Genomic DNA, 21,477 nt, shown 5'->3' on the forward strand with positions numbered 1-21,477 from the left:
AATAATTTCCTTTTAAATGTTACTACTAGAAAAAAATTATAATGTAAGTGGATCATTTATTTGAAGGTCAAAACATGCATGACAATTTTGGGTCTCTTTCTCCATCTTCTCTCACCAGTACACAAGTCATAGTCGCAGATGACACCACTTCAAATGGAGGCACCTTAAACATTCAATCGTTGATTATTTCAGTTTCATTTGTAAAACCTTACACTGTTACCTTCATTCTTGCTCATGTAAATGTAACTATTAGGTTGTCTTCTTTTCAGATTGACTCTCCAGAAAAGGAAACCGGGCCAGTTTCAAAAGTAATTAGCTAATTGTTGTATAATCCAATTTTGTAGATGATTTCAAGTATTTAAATCCTTTTATGCTGGCAAACCTAGACATATGAAGACAAGTCAACTATCATCACCTGAAGACATTACAAATAATTAGTTTATGGAAAAGAGAGCATTAAGGAAGAAAAGGAATGTAATTGCTATGCACAGGAAGCAGAGAGTTCATTGGATATGGAGGCAGTAAGAAGGGAAAGATTGGAGATTGTGTTACACTGAATTATACCCTGCCCTATCATCACATGGAGGGAATTTATCAAGTAGTTGACAGAGTCACTTGGCACTTCCTGTCCTCCTTACAATAGATTTTTTTTTGTGCAAATGCAAGGCTGTTTGTGAAGCAGTGTTTTTGTTGCACATTCATTTTGCCGTTGAGTTAAAAGCATCAAAAAAGGGAATGACAGTTAGCTTCAAATCAATCACACTATCGCTTGGATTTTGTTTATTACTGCACTTGGGTAGCTACAGACAATTTATCCAAATTTAAATGAAATGAAAGATGTGAGAGATGCTGCTTAAAAATCACATCAAAGCAGACGTAGTTGGTTCCATAACAGGGGAAACAAATTCTACAAAACAAAACTCATCGAGCAGTTTCACAAGAATGCTTAGAATTGCTTAACTCAGGAGTTGCAAATCACATCCCCCCACCCCGACACCAGCCCCTACCTGAGGGTTTCCTCGCTATTGGGAAATGTAGACAAATAATTGCTTGCTGAATATTTCATTCTGTGTATAAATATTATCTCTGTTGCTCACCCTTTCAACTCCTCCGTCCATCTCTGGTCTCACCTCGGTGCCTTTGGCCTTCCAGAATATTCCGATGACGTTTGTTTTGTGCTTTATCGGAATATTCTGGAAGGCCAAAGGCACCGAGGTGAGACCAGAGATGGACAGAGGAGTTGAAAGGGTGAGCAACAGAGATAATATTTCACTCTACTTCTGGCTTCCGTGTAATTTTTTGATCTGAAAACTGACTAACAAATTCTGACCATGGCCTTTCTCCTATCTTCTTGCCAATTTCTCCTTCTTGTGTGTTCCTTGACTTCATTTCCTTCTACTGTGCATTAGTTGCATGTCTTTTATCTCACAGTAACTTTTGCAACATTTTTGATGTGATTTTAATACAATCATCCAGCATATTTCACCTGAATTTAGCCTTTTAACAAAACATTCATTAACAAGCTTTGAAATCCTCTAGCTGCTCCTTCCTAGCAGTAGTTGCAGAGAATGACATAGACAATACAACATGAATTTAATGTGATTTAACCATTTGGAGTTAACAATTATCCTTCTCCACACAATTAATAGTCCCAGACTTACATACCTGCCAGGTTTCCTCTTTCCTTCAACTTCTTACCTTCCCTATTCCTAAATGTTGACATGGAGTCTGCTTTAATCGCTAACTCTGTTAATGTAAATGCAGTGTATTGAGAAACATTCTCTGCTCTCTGTCCCAAGTCTCTCATATTTCATCTTACATCTATGTCTTATTTTGTTCTCGAGTCATTGTCTACTAGAAAGAGTTTTCTATTTTCCCTGTAATATCTTGTCATCATTTTAAATACCTCTGTAAATCACCTCAGAAATCCCTCTGTTCCAGTTAAAATGGACCCAAATGTTTCAGACTAATTTCATGCTTGTCTTTTCTCATACAAGGCAGCAGCATGCTAGTGAACCTCAACTGTAGCATTTCTCAAGGCTCTGATCAATATCCTCCGAAGGTGTATGCCCAAACCTGCAATACTGTACTCTAGCTGTAGCCTACAAAACAATTCACAGATGTGCATTTTGACTTTTATGTTCTACACCTCTTGCCAGAAACACAGAATTCCATTTGCTGTTCAGTTTCATTATGGCTTTATCCACTTGAAGTGCTGCTTTTAATAGCTTGTCAACCTCAGCTCTCGAATCTCTCTGCTCTTTTACATCACCTCACTATTCCTATTCAAATGTGTAGTTGTGATTTTTTAATCTCTTATCACCCAATAGCTTCCTGTGGTCTACAGAATTATTTACTCTGTCTTCTACTTCAGTGTTTTTTGCAAATGTAGACTCGGCACTCTCTCTCTCTCACCCTTGATCCAAATCACTGACATATATAGCAAACCGAAGCAGTCCCAGAGCAGGACTCTATTTCCATCCACTCTGAGAAGCTGACCTTAACTCCTACTTGAATTCCTCCCCTCTAATCACTCTCTGATTTAATTTGTTATCTTCCTACTAATCTCAATTAATCTTATCAATTAATGTCTTGCAACTTGTTCAAAGCTAGACTATATTTGTCAAGCATATCACCTCCTCAAATAGCTCTCAGGTTTGTAAGGACAATCTTATTTCTTAAACCTGTGATGGTAATGGCTAATTATTTACTCTTCAAGATATTTACTGATTTTTAATCTTGAAAGAAAGATTCAAACATATTCCCAATCTACATTATTTTGGCCTATAAAGATTCAGATTAGTTCAACATGCCTTTCTTAAAAAAATTACATTGGCCACTTATCTTCTTAATAGAATCCCAAAATACCACCTGCCTTACTCTCCAATGACACGTGGCATTATGTTGATAAAACAATTCCAGAATATGCTGTTCTTTATTCAAACAGGGTGTGCAAGGAGTCTATCTGAAAGCAGCTTTCACCACAGAGTTTCGTGGGTACAATTATCATTAGCCATATTTCTACAACTGTCTCCCTCAAGCTGTGACAATCCTGATGCCATAGCTTTCTAGAGCTCTTGTTTAACAGGTCAACTTTCCAGTAAAACATTCAGCTGTTCAATGTTTCCCAGCTATTCAACCTTTTTAGCCAATTGGCACAGTCCATCCAAAAGTTCTTGCATTTATGTGCAGATTTCTTTCTTTCTGCAGCTCTCCAGTCTTCCAGTCAGCCACAGGGTAACGCATTTCAACTTTCTTCCTGTTGGCATGGCTTCCAGGTTAAGGGTTGCTGAATTACAAGGATATGTATTTATTTTCCAAGAAAATTATGGTAGATTCCTTCACAATTGATGCAATCCCTTTACACAATCCTTTTCTAAACTCTGTTAGAAAGGATGAAAAATTCCAAAGACAGTTTAAAGAGATTATTAATTTTCCTTACCTCTGATTCAGGATCAATAGTTTGATTGCCCTTTCTGTTTGTAGTATTCTGATCAATATCTGTTCACTCTCCATTACATCATTATTCTCTCTTCCCAGGAATCCAATTGTACTTCTGATAATTATTTTCTTGCAAGTATATTTGTAGGAGTATTTTTCTGTTCTCTTCAGCATTTTTGAGACTTCTCCTAATACTATCTCTTTGTTACTCTGATGTTCTTCCCTATTTTCTTGTGTCATCCCTGTTAAAATCTTTCTATAAATCCTACGTTCAATTCAGTTCTTCGATTTTCATTTACTTCTAATCTTTTCAGTTACTGGTAATATATTTCGTTCACTTACATTTTCTCATCTTCTCTTTAATTTGTTATCCCACAAAGCATCATAGATTTCATTTTGCAGATCCAGCGAAGGAACTTTACCTAAAACATCTTCGGTCTTCAAATGCTTGCACAGTGCATTTCCAGTGTTTTCTATTTTATTCATGAGCAAGGTACAAGCTACAGATTACAAATTCAATGCTACCACTTAATAGTCCCTGAAGAAATTGAAGGTTGTTTGGATTTGGACAAGCTGTCCAATGTGTTTGAACCTTTGTAAAAAAAAAGTTAAATTTGGATCGCTCTTCTCTTCACCCTTCTCCATGCATAATGGAACATCTGTTGAAGAGGCTTCTAATTATTATTCCAAATTAAAGTAGGAATTTAGTTTCCATATACTACCACCATATAAGGAAGGATGTGGCTGGTTGCGAAATTATAGATCCATCTGTTACCTCAACTGGTGGAAATATCACTTCAGACTTTATGTATTAACTTTTAACCCTAACTGATTAATTGAATGCCACTGTTTATTAATGTACTATTTATCTGTGATGCAAGCTCAGTGAGGTGACCTTGTCATAGACGAGCAAGACCAACTGAAAATTAGTCCAAACACTGCAACTGAAGATACAGAACTCCAAATACTGGTCACAAACAGTCTTTCATGTCAGACAAATCTGTCGTCAAGTGTAACTATATGCTAAAACCGACCACAATGAATAATGTTAGGTTAATGTCAAAGATGTATGTGTTCATTGCATTTCCATCTCGCTTTTCAACAAGATGATGGCTTCAAGACAATACAACTTTCTATTTTTAAACTCCAGCCTTCTGGCAATAAAGGCCCAAATTCCATCTGCCTTCTTAAAATACAGGTTCAGCAAGTAATTATCTTTTATGATTCATGCACAAGAATACCCAGATCCCTCTGCACTTTTTTGAAGAGTCTCTCTCTCCATTTAAATAAAAGTCTGCCTTTTGATCCTTCTTACCAAAGTGCACAGCCTCACACTTTGCTAAAATAAACTCTATCTGCCAAGTTTTCACACACCTACTCAACCTATATTTCCCTTTGCATATTCCATACACCCTAATTACAACATGCACTATTTCTGCATCAGCAGCAAAATTGGATACATTTTACTCTGCTCCTTCCTCCAAGTCATTTGTATAGATAATAAATAATTCAGAGCTGAGCAATAATCCCTGCGGCACTCCACGACTGATGTCTTCCCAATCTGAAAAAGACCCATTAACCCCCATTCTGTCTTCTGTTCATTAATGAATTCTTAATTCACCCTAATACATTACCACCAAGCTCCTATCTTCTACAATAAGGTTTTATGTGGCACCTTATCAAATGGCCTCTGGAAACTTTATCTCAATTGCTATCAATAAAAAACCTGTTCTGGTCATTTACCTCATTGCTACTGTGGGTCTGTTTTTTTTATGCAAACTGGTTTCCTTATTTTTCTACAAACAAAAATTACATTTTTAAAAATATAGTTCATTGATTGTGAAGCATTTGCGAAAGGTCCCACAACATAAATACAGAGCTTTCCTGTCCATCCATACTTGACATCAGCCGATGACCCTCCTGAAACCAGTTAGAATAACAGGAGAGAGTGCAGGTCATTTCTAAGCATATTTCCAGCCACATTGGTGTTACATCCACTGAGGCACGAACAGGTCAGAGCTGAAGCAGAAGACGACTATCCATCCATAAAAATCCATTAAGACTTGTTTTTTTAAATCTATACCATTCAAAATTTGAACTGTTCATTAAGATTTCTGATCAAAGTACATAGTTTTCAACATTTATAGCATTCTGTTGTCAAGTTCATAAGATACAGGGGCAGAATTAGGCCATTCGGCCCTTTGAAGTCTGCTCCTCCATTCGATCATGGCTGATGTGCTCCTCACCTCCGTTTTCCTGCCTTCTCTCCATAATCTTTCAGCCCATTATCAATTTAAAATCTTTCTAACTCCTCCTTAAATTTACTCACTGTATCAGCATTTTGGCGTGGCAAATTCCACAGATTCACAACCCTTTGGAAGAAGTACTTTCTCCATAATTCTGTTTTAAATTTGCTACCCCTTATTCTAAGACTATGACCTCTTGTCCCACTAAAATGCCCACAAGAGGAAGCATCTGCTCCACATCTATTTTATCTGTACCTTTTATCATCTTGAATACCTCAATTTGATCTCCCCTCATTCTTCTAAATTCCAGGCAGTATAGGCCTAAACTGTTCAATCTCTCCGCAAACGACAAACCCCTCGTCTCGGGAATCAATTTAGTGAAAATCCTCTGAACTGCATCCAAGGCCACTACAATTTTCCTCAAATAAAGGGACCAAAACTGTGCACAATACTCCAGATGCGGTCTCACCAATGCCGTGTATAGTTGGAACAATATTTCCTCACCTTTATATTCTATTCCTTCAGCTATAAAAGCCAACATTCCATTTGCTTTCTTTATTATCTGCTGTACCTGCACACTAGTTTTCTGTGACTCATGAATGAGGACACCCAGATCCTACTGCACCGGAGCACCCTGAAGTCTCTCCCCATTTAGCTAATATGTCAGCCTCCCATTTTTCTGACCAACATGCATGACTTCACATTTACCCACATTAAACTCCATCTGCTGCATTTTGGCCCACTCTCCTAACCTAACTATATACATTTGTAAGGTTCTTATTTCCTCATTGGAATTTCCTGTCCCACCTATTTTAGTGTTGTCCGCAAATGTGGCTATAGAGCCTTCTATCACTGTATCCAAGTCTTAATGTTGACTGTAAATAGATGGAGTCCAAGGAACGAACCCTGTGGCACCCCTCCAGTTACTTCTTGCCATCCAGGTAAGAAGTCCAACAATTTCAGGACATAACCACTGGTCCCTTTTCTTCTGGCAGTAAATGTTTCTGCTGTTACCATTTAAATCTCTTTGGTTTACTCACTGGTCCATTTTTGCCTTGAAGTATCATCCCTTCTGTCAGTTAACCTCTTCAGCTTTCCACTCTATCACCATCTTTCCTTCTGTGCTTTCTTTCTCTTTCCCCTCCTTTTCCTGCTTCTAAATTGAAATTGTTTGAATGATTTATTGTCACTTGTATTTGAAGGAAAAGCAGTGAAAAGCTTCAACTCTTGCCACGCTCTGGTGCCATTTTGAATAACGTACTTAAAAATTAAAAATAAAGTTAAAACTGAAAGGGAGGCCAACTTTGTTCTTTATCCACTGCTCCAATACCGCTGCTGACAGGAATCTCACTCCGGGCCCATAAAGCTACTGATGCTGCTACCGCTACCTTGCCAACAAGATTCCCATTCTCCTGCTACAGCCACAATGTTGCTGCCAGAGTCTCACTCAGTCATCACCGCACTGTTGCCGCCAGAGTCCCGTTAACAACTCACAACGTTGCCACTGATTAAGCCATCACTTTGCCGCCCCTGCCAAGAGTCGGGTCCACAATGCCGCCGCCACCATCGAAAGTCTCGCATCGGAACCCCATCAGAGCCACCTCCCTAACTCCTTCTGCCTTCTTTGTCAATGCCATCACCACCGATACCACCAGGACTGAGCGCTTCACCAGCACATAAGTCGGTGCAGGCAGTAAAAGGAAAAATAACAAAAATCGAGAAACGAAGAGGAGAAAAAGAAAAGAAAAGCGAATGGGACCAGGCTGAGAAGCCCAAATGCTGCCTACTCCACTGCCGCCATCTTGGATATATGGCTTCTGTACTTGTTTAAAACCATTTACTTTGCTAAAACTTTCTAGTTCTGATGAAAATTCATTGTCCTGAACTTTGCTTCTTTTTCCACAGATGTTGCTTGACCTACGAACAATTTCCTGCATTTTCTGGTTTTATTTCATAATTTCGACCTTTGCAGTAACTTGCTTTGGTATACAGATTGCAAAATTCATAAGACATAATGTATTCTAAAGCAGAATCAGGTATTCATTTTAAATAAATAAATTACAAATAGAAACAATTGAGACACTTACCTGTATAGTCTTCACGACATTCACAGTTATATCCTCCCTCCCTGCTTCGGCAGAGACCATGACTACCACATGGGTTAGAATAACAAAGGTCAATCTCCGTTTCACAATAATCTCCAGTAAACCCAGGAGGACACCTGCAACGCAGTCCATTGATGGGATGAATGGGTCGGAATAAGACAGTGTCAGATGAAATAAAAGGAGCTGAACTGTCAAACTTCAGCACTGAGACACATTTCATGTAGTTTTCACAGGGCTCCCTCAGGCAGATATTGTCATCAAACGGGAGGACTCTCTGAGTGGAGATGGTGGTCAACAACGTCCTGTTGAGGTAAATTTGTTCCTGCAGATCCTCTGAAGGGAAATATTGGTTTCTTACTCCACCTGGCAGCAATGCAGAGAAACTTACATTCAGAATGTTTGCGCTAACATCTGTGTCATTTTGAATATTAAAAATAAAAATGTCATCTTTGGTTGTGGACAACACAGCAGCAACTCCTTCCACAAACAGCGACAGCAGTGGAGACAGAAACTTGTCCTGGGACATGTTCTCCAAACGTACGGTGATGCTGTTCGTCAGCATGTCTTCAGTGATGATGGTCACTCTCAATGTACACAGTGCGGTAATGATGTGAATACCATCTGGAGAGAAAAAAAATAAGCTATTACAATTTGATACATAACATAGCTGATGTCGTTAGTATGATTGGCATAGTGAGAGGAGAATTTAGTGCGATCTGTCTGCACTTCAGACTAATGAGTGCAACCAAACACTGAACAGCGAATGCATTAGCATTTCCAGACAATTCATATACCCACATCTGACAAACGTGCATCTGAATTAAGGCTGTAGAGGGTAGGGTGTGGAGTTGTAAGCAGGAGAACAAAAGAATGCTTCAACAGAACAAAATCATGATCCAAAAGATGAATATTATCATAGTCATGGTGCCAAGAGATGTGATGGAAGACATTTAAAAGCAAAGAGAGAGAGATTTCGACCTGTCCTCAGAGTAAGAAACGGGCTACAAATCAGGTGATGTTATCTTCATCGTAGTCTTTCATACATACGCAGCAAACAAAACCTTAACAAGCAATATAATTGCACTGCCAAAACCAAAATGAAAGGCATCTGTGGTCTGTGATTAGTCAATCATTTCTGCATGTTTTAAAAATGAAATATTAAATATTGCCTGAGGACACACACATATATATATACATATATGTGTGTAAATGTTTCTTTAATTTTGTACTCTATAATTCAGAGAAAACATGAAAGTGAGATAGTAGCAATGTTATTACAAAAGAAATCCATCACAAAATGTTTTTAAAAACTGTTTCCACAAGCCAACCTCAAATTCTCTTCCACAGTAAATGATCCCCTTTGATCTTTCTCCCTGCCCTTCTCTTTTCATTTCCATTGGCAGCTGTGAGGATTTCATGAATTTGTGTCCTAAATTGAGGTCATCTGCTCAACTACCTAGGCCTCCCTTTGTTCCAACTGCCAAGCTCCATGACATTCCATAAAACTGTAAAATTTTCTTATCTACCTCCAGTCCTCAGACTGGTTTTTCCTCCAAGACACCCATGAAATACTCCTCTTCCTCAATGTTTTTTCTCTCCTTCAAACCTACTACTATCTCTCTTTCAAAGGCTCAGCTGGTCTCCTACTTGCTATCCGACTGCACTCCAATTTCAATCTTCATTTCTTCAAATGAATCATCAACAAACTCCCGTGCTACTACTTGCGCAAATTCTCCTGATTTGACTTCTATTTGTTTCACAGCACCAAAACTGACCTGGTCAAATGTTACATTGAGGCTCATTGGCTTTAATTATGCGCCTTCACTTCTCAGGATCTTACCTGCAGCCTTCAAAACAACCTCCCCTTACAGAGCCTCACAATCAGCTACTTCAGAGTTCTGTTTAGTTCTGCATTGAGTTTCAAAACTCTCAAGTATTTCAAGACCAAGACCTCTGATTTTCACCTCCAAATTATAAATGGCCTTAATCCTCATCTCACTATTTAAGGTTCCTCACCCTCATCTTTGTTATTCCAGATTAATTTCCCTAACCCCAATGCCAGCCACCCAATCTTAACGCTGTGCAAACTCCAACTTAATTAAGACTCTGCCACTCTGCCTGTACGCAATCATCAGTCTTAACCCTGTAAACCTCAAATGGCTACCTATCATCCAGTGGTTGATTTTGAAATGTTTGCTTTAGGCTAATTCATTCCAGTTTGAAGTAATCACTTGAACTTATCTTCCAGTCCTGCCAGAACTGTTGAAAGCTTAAATAACTCTTAAATATTTTACATGAATGCATGAGATCAAATTGCTTGTTTTTAAACTTTATGCCCATTTTGTGGATTAAAAATATCTGTTGATTCTCCCTCACTACCCATTCACACTCCCAATTTTATCAACCCAACTGAAAATTCCTGGTCACCTTTCTGTTTCAGTGCCAATGAAAGATTACACATCAGAATTTAGACAATATACAGGTGCTCACTGATTTGCTGGGTAATTCTCACATTTTCTGCTTTTCTTTCAGATTTGCAACCGTTGTAGATTTTCACAATAAAAAATAGCATGGGCGAAGTCTTGTATGCTGAACATTTCAGAACAGACGACTTAAAGTTGCTCTTGATAGTCTGTCGGGAGATTGAGAAATGCTGTTTTTTTGTATCCATTGATATTATTCTTTCTGGCAAGATACATTTTTAGGCTGACACAATAACCACCCCAGGTTTTAAAAGTGATTCCCCATATCATGATAAATGAAGGAGTAACATCACCACAGATTCCAGACTTTTCGCACAGTTTCACAACCATGAATTGCATTAATGTAAAACTGCAGGATTAGGGGTTTTGAACAGTCTAGTATTCTGTACTTCTCAACTTTGTAACCCAAATTCCAACTGTCACAACGTTTTAAAACAAAAAGTAGGCATGGAGCCATTAGGTTAAACTACCTTTCTTTAAAATGATTTCCAAATGTTTCCAAGCTGCATGTTTTTCATTATCCAGAACAGTGAGAATGCCAGACAAATCCTATTTTATCATATTCTTATAAAGGAACCTGGCAACTGGAGCTTGGCAGATAGGCAAGTAAAGCCCTGATACCTTGCAACAATCCTCTACATTACATCAGCTTATCTATCAAAAGCTATTTTCAGGACTTGGTTGATGTCAACGATCCTTTGTTTTTACAGTTGATAGAGCTTGGAGTTTACTTTACATTAACCACAGTTGAGTAATGATAATCTGCAAGCAGTGCAAATCCAACAGGGTGGGAGAGCTATAAAATGCACTGATAAAAGTGATAACATCTGCCAAAGGGGAACTTTTGAAAAAAACTTGCAAGAGCTAAAAACTGCTATGTACTGTACTGCGGTCTTAGGCTGCTTTTCACTTTAACTTTTAAGTTTTGCATCTTTTTCAAAGTGTTTTCAGATCGCTGTGAGAGAGTAGTTTTCTTTCATTATAACTATTCATTTATGTGTAATTTTTGTACAAACAAGTAATGTAGCTGAAAATAATTTCTGGATGGATAGTGAAGTGGAAAAAAGATAAATGCAACAAACAAAGTATTCCTAAATATGAAAACAGAGAGAGATAAAAAGAGAATGTGGATCAATTAAAGATGGTCAGAAGCGAGGGGATAATGGGGAAGGCGGCAATGGCAGGATTTGTCTGACAGTTAAAGATGAGGACAAAGAGTAGTAGTGATCATCAAGGAAAATACTACAGATGCTGAAAATCTGAAATAAAACCAGAAGTGTTGGATACACTCAGCACCTGTGCAGAAATGCTGCTGCTGTTTCAGATCAATGACTTTGTTATAAGAACTGGAAAAATTTCAAGATAGAATTGGCTTCAAGCAAGTGGAGAAGCAGAGAAAGAACAAAAGCGAATGCTTGTGATGAGGAGGAAGGCAAAAGAGATGAAAGGACAACAGGGATGATTGGACTAAAACTGATGGTAATCAAACTAAAAAAAAAGATCACCCTATAGGAGGTTATAAATAGGAACAGCAGAAACTTGGACAACTGCCATTCAGAAAATAAAGGCAAAAGATTATGATCTGACATTGATGAATTTGAAATTGAATCCTGAAGGCTATATGAGGACAAGAAGACTTATGAAGTGACTAATCAAAAAAAAATGAAGTGCTATCCAGTGATCTTCATTCTCACCACATCAGAAGATGAAGAGAGAAAGCCTGAAAAGGTAAAAATCACAGGAGACCAGAAGTTTGGAATCACCATTGTGGAACATCTCCCCCAACATTCCACAAAATGGTCACTTTATTGGTGTTTGCTCACCCGAAGGTAAACAAAACCACACTGTGATCAGTGAACACAACATATAAAATTGGAACTGAAATTAATTGCGGTTTTACCTAGAACAACACAATGAAAGTTAAAAATGCCAAGCCAGCGTGGTGGTGGCAGGGATGTGAATCTTAATTGGATTACTGCAAGTTTACATGTAAACAAAAAGGCAATTCAGAAAATAATTGAATACAATACAAACAAATCTTCAAGATTGTATATTCTCCAGGAAATAAATTAGGAAATTTGGCATAATTTTCCAAAACCCTCTAAATTCATGAATTTAACTTCAAATTGAAATATTTCAAATTTCACTCCATTGTTTAAAACAAGCAAGGGACAGAGGATAAAATACATGAATTACATGGAAGTTACTGGAATCTAACATCAGAGAGAGCAGCTGGAAAAAGTAGCTGCTGATCAAAGCTATTTGGCATGAATATGTGAAGAGTAGATCATGCCTGATGAATTGAAATGTTTTGAGGGGCGTCACTAGCATGGTAGTTAGGGAACTGCCCGTAGATCTTATCTGTAAGAACTTTCAGGTGGCATCTGATTAGATTGTAAAGGATAAAAAGGTGTGTGTTCATATGGTAAAGCAACCCAAGTTTTACAATCTCAGGATCGCAAAAGTTGAAATGGGTCTGATTTGGTAGTTAATGCTCTTTGAATGTTGAGATGCAGCGAGAGCAATGTAGGAGTAATCTCATGCTGTTTCTGCATAATTGGTTTTTGTCAACAGGGTAAATAATAGTGAAAATTGGACATTTCCAGACTTTTGGAATGTAGACTTCTAAGAATCCCTGGAGATCAAAAAAAATCAAGAGTTTGATCCATCAACAATTTTTAAAAACTAGGAATAGTTAGAGTGAATAAACATCACCTACAACTCCAAATGGGACACCTATATGATATACCCTTTCTTGCCATCTATATTTTGATCAGTACCAAAGATCCTGAAGAAAATCTGGTGTGCTGTTATTTACAATAGATGCCAAAGAAATTTGGAAAGTTGTGGTTTGGCAAGTTGTAATAATCAGACATCAGTCATACTTATTGCACTCCACTCAAGGAATTGTTGTCATATGGGTTTGTACGCTTTCATTAAGTGAACAGGGCGGAAGTGAAAGATCAGCCTTGTACAAAAACTCTTGACTATCTGTTGCAAGCCACTTGAATCCATTTAATTAACACCTACGGTAAAGACAACTTGAGTTAGATAATAGATGAATGCCAGCCTTTACTTTTCAAACAGGTTACGTGTAGATGTTAATTATTAGCCATTCTAAGCAGCTTATCAAGTGTTTTAAGAAGCAATTTTCTCTGGTATAGTCATAGAAGTAGTGATGCCCAGCTGCACTCAAATGTAACACAAACCACTTTTTTAACCCATTCAACAGATTAATTGTTTCAGAGATAGTAGGAACTGCAGATGCTGGAGAATCTGAGATAACAAGGTGTAGAGCTGGATGAACACAGCAGGCCAAGCAGCATCAGAGGAGCAGGAAGGCTGACATTTCGGGCCGAGACCCTTCTTCAGAAAATCAAGAGTTTGATCCATCAACAATTTTTAAAAACTAGGAATAGTTAGAGAGTGAATAAACATCACCTACAACTCCAAATGGGACACCTATATGATATACACTTTCTTGCCATCTATATTTTGATCAGTATCAAAGATCCCGAAGAAAATCTGGTGTGCTGTTATTTACAATAGATGCCAAAGAAATTTGGAAAGTTGTGGTTTGGCAAGTTGTAATAATCAGACATCAGTCATACTTATTGCACTCCACTCAAGGAATTGTTGTCATATGGGTTTGTACACTTTCATTAAGTGAACAGGGCGGAAGTGAAACATCAGCCTTCCTGCTCCTCTGATGCTGCTTGGCCTGCTGTGTTCATCCAGCTCTACACCTTGTTATTGCAATAGATTAATTGGTCATGTTATGTTTTGCCAAATAGCTATTATCTAATGGCTGTGTAGTTATTCCAAAGGAAACAAAAGATATGTCAGTTGCCACATAGAGTCAACTGAGATGTACAACACAGAAACAGACCCTTCGGTCCAACTTGTCCGTGCTGACCAGATATCCTAAATTAATCTAGTCCCATTTGCCAGCATTTGGCCCATGTCGCTCTAAACCCTTCCTATTCATATGCCCAGCCAGATGCCTTTTAAATGTTGTAATTGTACCAGTCTCCACCACTTCCTCTAGCAGCTCATTGCATGTACGTGTCACCCTCAATGTGAAAAGGCTGCCGCTCAGGTCCCTTTTAAATATTTCCTCTCTCATCTTAAACCTACGCCCTCTAGTTTTGGACAGCCTACCCCAGGAAAAGACCTTGTCTATTCACCCTATCCATGTCCATCATAATTTTATAAGCCTCTATAAGGTCACCCCTCAGTCTCTGACGCTCCAGGGAAAATAGCCCCAGCCTATTCAGCGTCTCCCTATAGTTCAAAACCTCCAACCCTGGCAACATCCTTGTAAATCTTTTCTCAATCCTTTAAAGTTTAACAACGATTTTCCTATAGCAGGGAGACGAGAACTGAACGCACTATTCCAAAACGGGCCCAACTAATGTCCTGCACAGCTGCAACATAACCTTCCAAATCCTATACTCAATGCACTGATCAATAAAGGCAAGCATACCAAATGCCTTCTTCACTATCCTGTCTATCTGCGACATCACTTTTAATGTTGGGGCATTGCTGGAGTCTGAGGTTTCTAAAGTGAACACAAATGAGGGAGAAACCCAGCTCTTCAATCAAATATTTTAATTCCATTTTGCATTTTGATAAAGAATCTTGCATCAATCTTAACAGCAATAAAACATTCCAATCACAAACACTAGGTAACATGCTAATAGGTCTACACTCATTGCTACCAATATTCCAAATTGCATTCCTCAACTGAGATATGATAATCACACCACTGCAAGCTCAGAAAAAACAACGTACATCATATTAAAAAGCACTCATCATTTAGCAACCACAAAGAATGACTAATTCTAATGTATGTGCTGGAAGTTTAAAACGAACATCTGACTTAAATGCATAATAAAGAATTAAATTATGGCTAACGACGTTGTGAATTGAGCTTTTTTCTGTCAGCGCCTACAAGACACCATTTATTTGTCTTCATTATCCCACTGCTATGTGTGGCACTTTCCCAGTTGGTGTTCAAGGCAATTTCTCAATATTTTGACAGTTTCATTGCATTCTTTTCCTAATGTCAAAATCCATAAATGTGAGACAGCTATTATATTTTATGTGATAACTTTAACCTGCATGGTCTAGGTAGAATAAACCCAAAACCGTAAACATGACACAGCAGCCAAGAATTTGAATGAAAAGTATAAAAACCCATGGTAAAACAGCAAGAGGGGCTTCCATGTAAAAGGAGATTATTAAACGGAAACTGCTAACCTTCAGAAATACAAACATCAACCAAGTTTAGGGGTGAATATAAAAGGTCAGTTATAAATGTTAAATGTGACTCACAATCACAAAGGTCCAATTACAGTGATAACTCTAATATAGAACCATAGAACACCTACAGTGTGAAAGGAGGCTATTTGGCCCATCGAGTCTGCACCAACTCTCCAAAGAGCACCCACCCAGACCCAGCCCCCGACTGTACCCTGTAACCCCACATTTACCATGGCTAATCAACCCAGCCTACACATCTCCAGATCTTCACAGAAGTGTCCTTAAATTCGATGAACATGTAACCTGTACCCACCACACAAAACAACCTCCCATTATACTCCAATCCAGGTGTTAGGTCTCAGTCATTTTGCTCCTGTTTCAGAATCGGGTCCAAATTATTATGTTGTTCTAGCTGTGCAATTCTCTGTTCAAACGAGCACTCCAAATGCAAGAAGGTCAGTCAATGCTTAGCCATTCCTACCGAGCAGAGTACTGTAGATCAATATGCTTGCCACATGACAAACTAGTCACAGATTTGTGCTAAAGTGACATGGTTCATTTTTAAAGGGACATACAATACTGAGTTGTATTCAAGGCTGGTATGAATAAATCATAAGGGGCATAGATAGAGTGAATAGCAAAGGACTTTTCTTTTCCCCCAAAATGGGGTTGTTCAAAACTAGGGGGCACATTTGTAAGGTGAGAGAAGAAAGAATTAAAAAGGACTGAGGGGCAACTTTTTTATTCACACAGAGAGTGGTCTGTGTGTGGATGCAGGTACAGTTACAACATTTAAAAGACATTTGGATAAGTACATGAATAGGAGAGGTTTGGAGGGATATGGGCCAAACACAGGCAGGTGGGACTAGTTTAGTTTGGGAACATTGTCAGTATGGACTGGTTGGACCAAACGGTCTGTTTCCATGCTGTTCCCTGATTCTATGACTCTATCACTCCCCTTACTGCACTATTTTACTTGTCCCTCACTAAATAAGAAGAATCGACCATGTTACTGACAGACAGGAATTAGACATCAGTAGGATTATAACCAGATTTATCAGAACGTTTAATAGCCGAAAGCTAGCATCCGAGTTCAGTGCTTGGGAAGGGAAAGGAATGTTGGCCTTGATTTCAAAGGGAGCACGGTATAAAACTGGAGAGCTAAAACCATACAAAGCATTTGTCAGACCAGAACTGGAATATTGTGAACAGTTTTGGATCCATCATGTAAATTCAAATATATTGGCACTGGAGGCAGTCTGGAGAAGGTTCACTTGGCTCAGGGACTGGAGGGAGGTATGGAGGGACTGTCTTATAGAGAGAGGTTGAGAAGATTGGGCCTGTACTTGGTAGAATATAGAAAAATGAGAGGCAACCTTATTGAAACTTACAAAATTCTTACAAGACTTGACGGGGGAGGTGCAGTAAGGTTGTTTCCACTTGTGGGCAAGTCTAGGACCAAAGGGCATAATCTCAGAATACAGGATTCCACATTTAAGACAGAAATGAAGAGAAACTTCTTCTCTCAGAGGGTAGTGAATGTGTGGAATTCTTTACCATAGAGGGCTAACGAGGCTGTGCCATTAAGTATATTCAAGGTTGAGACGGACAGATGTTTAATCAGTCAGGGAAATCAGGGATTTTGGGGAAAAGGCAGATAGGGGAGTAATGGATTATCAGATCTACCATGAGCTCATTGAATGGCAGAGCAGACTCACTGACTGAATGACCTACTTCCGCCCCTGAGTCACATGATCTTATGTCATGTTTCTAATAACTTGAATGGTGAAAAGCCACTTACTCATTGAAACAAAAAGGTCTACTTTTGGACACACTCTGTTTCTGCCTCCCTGAGTGTTTCCAAAAACATATTTAGAACGGTGGGATAGCTCTATGAATTGCTGTGAAAGTCCTTGGAATACTGTGTCCAAATGGTTGTGAAGTTTTCTTGGGGAATCCAAATGAAGAACTTGATTTGTTTAGCTGGTAGTTTTCAGTTATTGCCAAAAAGTTGAGATGTGAGAGCGAAGGACAGTGTCCCATGAATAAAAGTAGAAATGTTGCCAAGCTGGGGCCGTGTAGCAACATTCAAATGTGTGTGCCTCATCTTAATAGATCTGTTGAAAAGAGTGATTGAAAGGATTAGGAGTCTATTGACGTAAACAGAGATGTGACAGAAAGTTGGGCATGTGCCAAAAGTCTATTAAATGTTCAGAAGCTATGTTTGGAAATGGCAGATGCTTCAGGAAAGTAATACAAGAGTCAAAGTTTGAAGCCAATATGTAAAAATTTATCAATTCTCTTCCCACTGTGGGTGTCCTGATATATCAATTTCGTTAACATAAACATTTGTTTAAAAACTTTTGGAGAAATTTGTTTGATTGTGAAATTAACTGAAGCACACTGTTAGAAACAGAACACTTCAGTTAACCAATTGTCACCAGGCTGTGAGTGTGCATACATTAGGGAACAGTGGATGACCAAAGCCTCCTTGTTCTGGCTGTGAATCCAATGGTAGTTGCTGCGAACAGTTCCAAATTTCAAGCCTATTTTCAAAAGGTTGCACACTTGTTTTGTTCATGTTTCATCTATTTTGTGTCATGTGGCTTGAATACCACAAGTTTGACAAACATCAAAATTCTGCTGGATAACATTTTTCTGGTGATAGAAGTACTGCACCAACATTACACTGGCCTTGGAGATTTTTTGTTTCTTTTTGATTTTGAGAAATAATTTAAGAATCATTGAACTTATAGCATACCTGCCAAATCAGAAAATTTGGGGTCTAGTTACAAAAAATTGAGAGAGAGACAGTATCTATTTTTCAACCATTATTTGCTTTCTATTTTCCAAGTCAATTACTAATTTAGCAAGAGACACAATTCCATGCATTTTACAGGTAAATATGAGTGTGACACTGATACTTTGAGCAGGGTTATTTCTTGAACAAAAAAGCTTAAGAGGAATTACACGCAAATCCACTGGTGATTATCATTACAACCTTGCATATTTATAAATCTGACAGAAGCCTACAAGAATCATATGTAGAATCTTCTCTTTACAGACAAGTTAGGATAGTACCGTAATGAATTATAGAACTTTAATACCAGCATGTTTTTTAATCCACATATCATATTAACAGAATTAGTTAATGAGAACGAGAAAGAAGACATGATTTCAGTGTCCTAGGCTTTATGCCAAAGTCATTCACAGTACAATTTGAACAGTGAGTTACAAAAGAATAGATCATTTGTCCCATTATTTGTGTTACTTTATTACAAGAAATGCATGCCATACAGAGAACGCAGAACAGAGAATCGGAACACAGCACTCAATCTGCCCGACAGGAAACTGTCGATAGTTTACAAGTAATGAAATCTCAAACAACTCCCTTACTTCCTGCCCAAGCATCACGTAGTAATTGATAAGCAAAAATCCCATGATGCACACCTCATCCTAATGAGGAACACAACAGGTTTCCCTCGACAGCACCTTCCAAACCTGCAACTCTAACCAACGTGAAGGACTAGGGAAGCAAATGTGAGAGAGCACCACGACCTGCGAGTTCCCCTCTACACACACTGTCCTGACTTGGAACTATATCACTATTCGCTGTCACTGGTCAAAAGCCTGGATTTTGAATACTGCAAACAGTTCAAGCCGGTAGTTCACACCACCCTCTCGAGGCCAAGTGACAATTAAATATTAGGATGGTTGCTACATTAATCTGACAGTTGGACATCCTTCATACTGCGGTTGCAACACCAGGGTCAATTTATCAAAAAGACAGTCTGTTATTTGTGCTTGGGAAGATCAAGTTGACTGACCACTCCACTGTTATTCTACGATTTTGATCTCTGTTCAACATACTACTGTTACATTTTATCCTGTCTATAAAACCATAAGATACACAGGAAAATTCACATTCCTCACATTGTTTAAGTTTTGCAAAATGTTGTTCAACTATTATTTTGTTGTTACGCTATATATTTACATCCAAAATTAGAATTTAAATGCAGCCTACAAGAAAAACACACAAGCAAAAACAAAGTTCATCAGAAAAGTGTCATATTTTTGGGGTAATCTTTACAGGTAGAACATAATAGCACTGGTAGTTTTGACATTACAGGTGATGAGCCAAGAGAAAACCGGCATCTGTGCTGTTTCTGACCACTTATAGTACAGCCATGATGAACCCCATGTCATTTATCATGTCAGTCTTAGACCTCATCACTCAAGATTTCAGAGAAAGGAGAGCATGGTGTAAGCCAAGGAATTGAACGGGATTGTTAAATAAGGGAAGGGATGAAAAATGCCTAATCTGTCGACCAGAAGCCATATCAAAACAACCATTGACAGCAAACTATTATTCATTTCGAACAAGATTTTCCATCTTTGACACCAAGCCAAGGATGCCCCAAAAGCACAATCGAAAGGACTCACCCAATTTATTGATTACTCATTCTTTTGCTAACTTGTTCTTTCAAGGTTTGACACTATATCAGCTATCTGTAACCTTCCAAGAAGGGTTTCTATGTGGTTTCTCCTAAGTGTCATTCTGGTATCCTACAGAGTTAGGAACACCAGCTACTACTCAGATTAGCAGCCTCTGGAAAGTAACCAGAGCACTTCTTAGACCAATCGGCATAACTACAACATTGGAAAAGGACATTAATTGTGACAAAGACTGATGCATATTTAACTCGGGGTATTAAAGGATCTTGCATCTTTAACAGATCTATTTTTGTTGTAAATATGGCACTTCATGGCACATGCGAACTATACGGTAAATGGAAAAGCCCTGGGGAAAGTTGATGCACAGAGAGATCTGGGCGCTCAGGTCTATTGTACCCTGAAGGTGGCAACGCAGGTCGATAGAGTGATCAAGAAGGCATACGGCATGCTTTCATTCATTGGACGGGTTATTGAGTACAAGAGTTGGCAGGTCATGTTACAGTTGTATAGGACTTTGGTTCGACCACATTTGGAATACTGCGTACAGTTCTGGTCGCCACGTTACCAAAAGGATGTGGATGCTTTGGAGAGGGTGCAGAGGAGGTTCACCAGGATGTTGCCTGGTATGGAGGGCTCTAGCTACGAAGAGAGGTTGAGTAGGTTAGGATTATTTACATTAGAAAGACGGAGGTTGAGGGGGGACCTGGTTGAGGTCTACAAAATCATGAGAGGTATAGATAGGGTGGATAGCAAGAAGCTTTTTCCCCAGAGTGGGGGACGCAATTACTAGGGGTCACGATTTCAAGATGAGAGGGGAAAAGTTTAAGGGAGATATGCGTGGAAAGTTCTTTACGCAGAGGGTGGTGGGTGCCTGGAACACATTGCCAGCGGAGGTGGTAGAGGCAGGCACGATAGCGTCATTTAAGATGTATCCAGACAGATACGTGAATGGGCAGGGAGCAAAGGGACATAAATCCTTCGAAAATAGGTGACAAGTTTAGATAGAGAATCTGGATCAGTGCAGGCTTGGAGGGCTGAAGGGCCTGTTCCTGTGCTGTAATTTTCTTTGTTCTAACCATGTCAAAAACAGTCCTGGGTAGGAGTCAACCCTGGTTGCAATATTATTACTCCTGTCGTCTACACAGAACCTGTTGGGACTATCAAACTTGGGCATTTGGGCATTTGGGCATTCAATCAACTGGGAATGATTGGGTTTCTTTCCATCACATATGGGCCCGTTTCTTAGAACGTCAGGGGATGGAAGGGGTCTCCCCCACATCCACATCATGTGTGGCAAATATTGTGTACTCTGGTTTGTGCCTACGCTCCTTTAAATGCTGTGGACTGGCCTCGTTGTTTTGCATCTAAATACAAAAGCAGGTATCAAAAACTCCAGAGATAGTAGGAACTGCAGATGCTGGAGAATCTGAGACAACAAGGTGTAGAGCTGGATGAACACAGCAGGCCAAGCAACATCAGAGG

At 38.9% G+C, this 21,477-nt stretch overlaps 1 protein-coding gene across 3 annotated transcripts in view; it reads right to left on the reverse strand.

The window, feature by feature from the left end:
• The window catches only part of celsr1a (cadherin EGF LAG seven-pass G-type receptor 1a), a 306,739-nt gene that overhangs the window by 144,788 nt on the left and 140,474 nt on the right, over positions 1–21,477 (reverse strand). For all 3 annotated transcript variants that reach the window (XM_048610171.1, XM_048610170.1, XM_048610168.1), the window contains exon 3: positions 7,775–8,413. In XM_048610171.1, coding sequence (XP_048466128.1) covers positions 7,775–8,413 — 639 coding nt within the window. The remainder of the gene's footprint in view (positions 1–7,774; positions 8,414–21,477) is intronic.

Source organism: Rhincodon typus, chromosome 22 (genome assembly GCF_021869965.1).
Source record: "Rhincodon typus isolate 14 chromosome 22, sRhiTyp1.1, whole genome shotgun sequence".
NCBI lineage: Eukaryota > Metazoa > Chordata > Chondrichthyes > Orectolobiformes > Rhincodontidae > Rhincodon > Rhincodon typus.